This window comes from Coturnix japonica, chromosome 2, assembly GCF_001577835.2.
Source record: "Coturnix japonica isolate 7356 chromosome 2, Coturnix japonica 2.1, whole genome shotgun sequence".
NCBI lineage: Eukaryota > Metazoa > Chordata > Aves > Galliformes > Phasianidae > Coturnix > Coturnix japonica.
Genome location: NC_029517.1, coordinates 117,728,494 through 117,736,127, shown reverse-complemented (window position 1 = coordinate 117,736,127; position 7,634 = coordinate 117,728,494). Strand labels below are relative to the sequence as shown.

Sequence of the window (7,634 nt, the reverse complement as noted above, 5' to 3'; positions counted from 1 at the left end):
CTTCTCTTCTGAGACAGGCATACCAGGAATTATGGACAGCCCACAGAACTGGAGCACTGACTCTTTAACTCCTTGTGCTCTACGTGATGTTATCATGTGGAATATCGGGAACAAAAGTCAAACAACCACAAGACACACTTGTGGATAAACTATGCTTAACCATCCATGTTCAAGTCCACTTCTCAGTCCTGAGTCTCTCTATTTGGTACCTCTTCCTGGGTACTAAACAGAACCCACCAAGCTAGAGATAATTCACCCACTTGACAAACTTTAGTCCTGCCAACCTGATTTGCAGGACAGCTGTTTTGATGCATTTGGGTGGCACAACAGGGAAAAGAGGAGGCTCCAGAAGTCCAGGCACTGGGGCCTATAAATAAGGCCATGTACAAGTCTGGGGAGGCCCAGTTTCCCTCCACACTTGACACCGTCATTAGCAGGTCAGACATGGGATCCAGGACTGGGGAGCTCTCTCACTCCCAGCCCCCCCTTTCACTCTTTCCTCCTAAAGTTGCTAAGACAAAATTTCCCAAAAGTTAAGTAACTCAAGGCTTACTCTGATTCCCATAAAACTGCACAGCTTAGGTAGATATATGTAGATCCTTGCGAGAGGGCCAACAGGATAGTTCCTCTGCAGAAATTCCCCATTCAAGCAGATGTTTATGTATGGGCCACGAGTGTTATTTCACCACAAGCCATTCCAAAGGAATTAATGAATGCTATTCACAGACACCACCCCACCGGTGGAATACACCACTCAGAAAGAAAGATATTCCTAAACTGATAATGGAAGATATTCCTGGAAAGCACCAGGAGAGTGCTGACAGAAGAGGAACGAGAGAAAGATTGATGGGGCATTAGGAAATCAAGAGGAAGAGAATGCCAACCCCAATTTCTACATAACACATAAGTGAAAAATCGACAGCTTACTAGCGAAAAAACAGGAAATGCATAAACAAGTAGAGTTGATTTAGTGCATCAATTAGAGTTGTTTTAATTAGAGAAAAGAAGGTAACATCTGAAACATGGGTGGGGCCATTGGGGGCGAATGGCCCATGGCGACGCCCCTGTGCAACAGGCTGTGACATCACTGCATGACGGATTGTGACCACTCAGCCCTCAGTGCTCATAGTAGGGTGCCGGCAGAGCCTGGCTCAGTCTGGCTCGTTCCTGGACCTGCTGAGCAGCTGTGCGAGGCTTGTTGGTCGAACGAGGATTATTTGGTTGTGCTGTGCTGGTCGTGCCTGGGGCTGCTCGCAGCATCTCAGTGCCCGATCCCACAGCATCGCTTGTGTTTCCCTGGCCCTGCCTAGAGCAGCCAGCCGGGGCCCTACCGAGCACACCCGCAGCAGCGGAGGTGAGTGGTGCGAGGACACAAGGTCCCCTCAGGGCAGCCGTGGGGAGCCCGGCCTTGTGCCAGCGGGGAGCACGAGACGGCCCAGTCGTGGGCTTGGGAGGGCTTCCTGCTGAGGGACCACTGAGGGCTTTCACCCCCTGGGACAGCGAGTGACCGTGGCTTCTCTTCCTCTTGCAGAGCTCAACACCATCTCTGCAGCTGAGGTGACGGAGAGCAACTTGTCATCCTCGGTTCTCCCATCCCACTGCAGTGAGAAGAGCATGGCCGCAGAAGAGGCGTGGACGTGCTCCATCTGCCGCGACGTGAGACGGGACGTGGCGTCCGCAAATCCCTGTAAGCACACGTTCTGCGTCGGCTGCATCCAGCGCTGGGCGATGCTGAGAGACAGCTGCCCGCTGTGCAGAACGGCCATGAAGACCATCCGGGTGTCGGTGCGGGGAGACGACGAGTACGTGGAGTGCATCGTGTCCCCGCCCGCGGTGCCCGTGCCCGTCGGCTTCGGCACCGCCACCGGCCACAGCGGCACCACGGCATCGGCTCCGCCCTCTGCGCCACCGTCCCCCGAGCCCGAGGCCGCGGAGCCGGAGAGAGTGGGCGGCCTCGTGCCAGAGGCGTGGGCAGCGCTTTTCAGGGTCAGACGCGACATCCTGGACCCGGTGCTGCCCTGGCTGGAGCAGGAGCTGCGGCGCAACGGGGAGCTGCGCTGGTGGAGAATCAAGTGGCTGAAGAGCATGATCCTGGCGTTCCTGTGCCAGGTGGGGCCGGACAGGGACATCCTGGCGCAGTGCACGGAGCACGCCCTGGGGCCCGTCGCCGCTCCGCTCATGGGCGCTCTTGTTGGAACCATCGAGAGCCGCTGCAGCCAGGAGGCCCGGAGGCTGCTGGGCCTCGAAGACCCCAGCGGCACCCAGGAGCGGGAGAATGGCCCCACGGCCCCGTCTGGTTCCGCCGCCTCCCCGCAGGTGCCCGTTGCCCCCGGCGCCACAGCATCCGGCAGCCGCGTGGGTCCCGACTCGGAGGAGCTCCCCGGCACGTCCAGCGGGGCCCTCGGAGGAGGTCCCGGCGAGCCGGGTTCCGAGGCAGCCGGTCCCTCTGAGCAGGGCCGCAGCCGCGGCTCCTCCGCTCGCGGCCGGGGCAGGAATCGCTCGGCTGGGGGATCCCGGCGCCCCACCAAGAGGAGGGCCGGCAGCGCCCAGCGCGCTGCTCGGCCCTGCAAGAGGCGCCCCGAGCGGGGCTCACAATAAAAGCTACAAACCAAGAAGCACGTGCTGTTCCTCGTGTCTCTTTCCAGACGGTTTGCCCTTCACGCCCCAGCCCTGCACACGCTGTGCCGTACGAGAGCCAGTGCTCTCAGCACCCGGTTTGGCTAGGCCGCCATTCCACCCTTCTGCTGGGCCCTGTGCGGGTCGTGAGCTGGCTGGGTAAGGAGCTGGCTGGAAGGCCGGGCTCAGAGAGTGGTGGTAAATGGAGTTAGATCCAGTTGGAGACCAGTCACGAGTGGTGTTCCCCAGGGGTCGGTGCCGGGGCCTATCCTCTTCAACATCTTTATTGATGAATTGCATGAGGGCATTGAGTGCGCCCTCAGTAAGTTTGCAGATGACACCAAATTGGCTGGGAGTGTGGATCAACCCGGTGGTAGCCAGGCCCTACAGAGGGATCTGGTTAGGCTGGAGAGCTGGGCTGAAGCCAATGGGATGGAGTTCAACAAGACCAAATGCCGCATCCTACATTTCGGCTACAACAACCCTGGGCGATGCTACAGGCTTGGGGCGGAGTGGCTGGAAGACTGCATAGAGGAAATGGACCTGGGGGTATTGATTGATGCTTGGCTGAACATGAGCCAACAGTGTGCCCGGGTGGCCAAGAAGGCCAGTGGCATCCTGGCTTGGGTCAGAAACAATGTTGCCAGCAGGAGCAGAGCGGTGATTGTCCCCCTGTACTCTGCACTGGTAAGGCCACACCTCGAGTACTGTGTTCAGTTTTGAGCCTCTCACTGCAAGAAAGACATTGAGGACCTGGAACGTGTTCAGAGGAGGGCTACAAAGCTGGTGAGGGGTCTGGAGCACAGGCCTTACGATTAGAGGCTGAAGGAGCTGGGAATGTTCAGCCTGGAGAAGAGGAGGCTCAGGGGAGACCTCATTGCTCTCTATAACTTCCTGAAGGGAGGTTGTAGTGAGCTGGGGGTCGGCCTCTTCTCTTGTGTCACTAGTGATAGGACCAGATGGAATGGTTTCAAGCTACACCAGGAGAGATGCAGGCTGGACATTAGGAAGTATTACTTCTCAGAAAGGGTGGTCAGGCACTGGAATGCACTGCCCAGGTAGGTGGTGGAGTCATTGACCATGGAGGAGTTCAAGGAACATTTGGACATTGTGTTGAGGGACATGGTTGTTTAGTGAGAACTACTGGTGATAGGTGGATGGTTGGGCTGGAGGATCTCGTAGGTCTTTTCCACCCTTGGTGATTCTATGATTCCTTCTGCAAGCAGAATCCTCATTGCAGGGAATTTCAGAAAACAGTGCTGCTCCTTTTCATAGGAGCTCCATGGTTATCACTACATGATACAGGTGTGTCACCAAGTGCCACTTCAGCCAGGGTCAAAATCTGGATCATAAAAAAGATGTTACTTTCACTAAACACTCAATTTCTGCAGTTAAAAACTTTTAAGACAATTTATAGGTCTTTGGCTCCAGGAGCAGCTGCAGATTTGACAAAGACAAACCCCTACTGACAGCAGCAAACTAATCCCTGTGAATTCCTGCCCATCATTAAGGAATAAAATGTCCCTAGATTACAGATTTCACAAATCCTTATTGATTTGATGGGAGAAACGAATGGCTCTGCCTTGGGAAGCAGAGCTGAATGATGAAGTGACACTTCTGTGGGTTAACAAGAAAATCACCTGAAGCAGAAGTGCAGTAAGCAGTCAGATGTGTTGCCTTTCACTCCTTCCTACCCTGTTTAAGTTCTGATCAAGCACTGCACAGAAGAGAACACCCCCAACATTCACCATCTGAACTCAACTGTTCAGACCATGCAGCCCTTTGGTTTTGCTATACTGGAAGCCAGAGAGACAGCAGCTGGGCAGGCATCCTGCTAGGTAAAAATGGAGCTCGGTTACAACCCTGTTCATTCCAGTGTCCCAGGCATGTGCTCTCCATGCCTGTGATGGGTGGTGACCCCTAAGAAAGGTGCTCTACTCTTCCCTCCACAGTGAGGAGCTGCAATTTGAGTCCTTCCCCATGTTATGTTTGTTCGTAACACTTTCCTCTCAACCCCGTGATCACATACATATGCTCTGCAAAACCCTCACAGCAGGACAACTCTGTGCTTTGCCTTGGGGGCATGAGACAGCAAAAGGAAGTTTTTACATCTCTTCTTCAGAGATGAAATTGGTAAACTCCTCAGGTTAAGAGCGTTAAATGACATAGCTTTGAAAGATGCAGCTGTTTTTAAGTCTGTCTGTATTAACAGAGGCTTTTGAACAGTGCAGAAGTTGCATAAGTGCTTTATAATCCTGCTTTGTAACTATTGAGAATGTACGGTACATTTTTTCTTGTCTGTTAAGATGTTGCTATGAAATGAAAATAAAGAAAAAAGATCCTTCAAGTGTTTTACTGATGACTGAGACTGCCCCATGAGACTGCACATGTATAAGCCCATGAGGCCAAACAACGTGCATCCCAGGGTCCCAAGGGAGCCAGGACTTAGATGGTGGGACTGAGAGCACCCTCAGCACGTTTGCTGATGACACCAAGTTGAGCAGTGCAGTTGATACAGCAGAAGAAAGGGATGCCATCCAGAGGGACCTTGACAAACTCGATAGCTAGGCCCACGTGGACCTAATGAGGCTCAACAAAGCTGAGTGCAAGGTTTTGCACTTGGGTCAGGACAATTTCAGGTGAAGACTGGGAGAAGAACTCCTTGAGAGTAGCCCTGCTGAGAAGGACTTAGGTGTTCATCTGGTAGATGAAAAACTTAACATGAATGAGCTGTGTGCACTCACAGCCTGGAAAGCCAATGGCATCCTGGGCTGCATCAAAATGAATGTTAGGTGGCCAACAGTAAGAAGAAGGGGATTATTCCTCTCTTCTCTACCCCTGTGGGACCCCAGACAGAGTACAGTGTCCAAATCTGGGGCCTCAAACACGGGAAAGATGTGGAGCTTTTGGAGTAGGTCACAGAGATGCTCAGAGGGCTGGAGCACCTCTTCTACTAAGAAAGGATGAAGAGTCTGGGCTTGTTCAGTCTGGAGAAGGCTGCAGGGAGAGCTCATTATGGACTCTCAGTATATAAACAGAAGGTTAACCAATTTTTTAGACAGGTAGATAGTAATAGGACAAGGTGGAATGGTTTTAAACTAAAGGAGGGGAGATTTAGTTTAGATGTGAGGTGGAAGTTTTCACTGAGAGGGTGGTGAGGCCCTGGCACAGGCTGCTCAGAGAGGCTGCGGATGCCCCATCCCCAGAGGTGCTTAAGGCCAGGCTCAATGGAATGCTGGGCAATCTGATCTAGTACTTGTTCCAGCAATTGGCAACCCTGCCTGCAGCAGGGAGGTTAGAACTTGGTGGTCCCATCTAACCCAAGCCATTCTATGATTCTATGATTTACAGCATAGGGAATATTGACATGTCAAGATCTGAGAACAAATGAAGAAGCTCCAGGGCATTTTAAATAAAAAATCACTGAAATAATTGCAGTTTGATGACATTTTGAAGTAAAACTGTAAATATGTCTTACACAGTTGATTAACCCCAGTGAAGTGATGAATGCCTTGAAATCTTATTAAAACCATAGCAGTTTAGACTTCTTAGCATGACTCAGGATCACTTTGTACTTTGGCCTAGAAACACAAGGCAATTTTCATACAAAACAGCTGGAGAAACTGTTCCTGTACCAAGCATTGGAAGAGTTCTGTCAAAGGTTTAATGAAAAGCAGTGGGTACAAATAAAATATCATACTCAAATATAGCGTTACTTTCTGAGAACAAACAAATCCAAAAATCAATACAGAGTAGCAAACAGCCATAATCAGAAAAAGGAAATATAAAAACCAACTTTCTTTGCTAAAGCGTTAAAAAAGCAGATGCACCCATCAGTCTGGATTAGCCACACACTGCTAGGGACAGGGCTGAAATACTAATGAAGACAGCTTTCCCTGGCTTTGATTGAAGTCTAAAAGCAGTTTTGACTTGAGGAAATCAAACTCTATAGCCCGAGAGATATAGAGCAGGTATGTTTACTTTTTTATACACCAGGTGCAAGGGGGATTGCTCCTCCTAACTTGCACACCATAGGGCAAAACTTGGTACAGATGTAGGAAGAACTAATACATAATCAATAATTTTCCTGGAATTCGTACACATATTCATTAACTGAGAACCCCGTAGCATACAGTCCCTCCCCCTTGTGCATGCGTTGTGAGCAGTGTGGGTACCCTCCTGGTGGTCGTGGGATGAAGGCTCATCATCTTCCTTGTGAAGGCTCATAGTCTTCCTCACTGTAAACTTTCAACCCTGCAGGAGGGGTAGCCCCCGAACCAGTTCTAACTTGCTCTGTGAACATCTTATCACCTCCTCTCCAGGTGTCCTTGAGCTGTTCTCAGACCCTTATCTTTATCTCTTCCTTCCCCCGCATTGTCCTAATCCTATCCCATTCTTCTAGCGGCCTCTACATATTTGCTTCCGTAAACTATCACTATCTCCCTTCTACCCTCAATTTATATGGACTTTTTATTACCCTCCAATTTCCTAGATGCCAAGAATCCTTTCTTACTCTTCAATCTACCCACAGGATTTGGTAAGATCTCCGACCACATGCTGAAAGCAGTTTTCACCATTGCCAGTCCCAGGTACAGCTCTACCTTCACTATGGATTAGAAGCAAGAATCCCCACGTTTGGAACCACACTGAAATCTTCCAGTAGATTCTGCTACTAGATTTGTCCCAGAGCCAATAACATATTTCTTATCTTTTTTCTTTTCCATTTCTTTTTCTTTTTCTTTTTCTTTTTCTTTTTCTTTTTCTTTTTCTTTTTCTTTTTCTTTTTCTTTTTCTTTTTNTTTCTTTTTCTTTTTCTTTTTCTTTTTCTTTTTCTTTTTCTTTTTCTTTTTCTTTTTCTTTTTCTTTTGCTTTTGGTTCTTCTTACCCTATTTGTTTTTCTTTTCCTTCCCCTTTTTCTTTTCCTTTTTCTTTTTCTTTTTCTTTTCCTTTTCCTTTTCCTTTTCCTTTTTTCTTTCAGCAAGCTCTGCAGTTTTCCAGCAGCACTAAACTCTGTTGAA

General features: G+C 50.0%; 1 protein-coding gene across 1 annotated transcript; it reads left to right on the top strand.

Moving 5' to 3' along the window:
- Positions 1 to 1,130: 1,130 nt before the first annotated feature.
- LOC107310404 lies at positions 1,131 to 2,598 on the top strand. The gene is made up of 2 exons (XM_015855992.2): positions 1,131 to 1,354; positions 1,532 to 2,598. Exon 2 carries the CDS (start codon positions 1,615 to 1,617, stop codon positions 2,596 to 2,598), a length of 984 nt encoding a protein of 327 aa, XP_015711478.1. The 5' UTR covers positions 1,131 to 1,354; positions 1,532 to 1,614.
- The last annotated feature ends 5,036 nt before the right edge of the window (positions 2,599 to 7,634 follow it).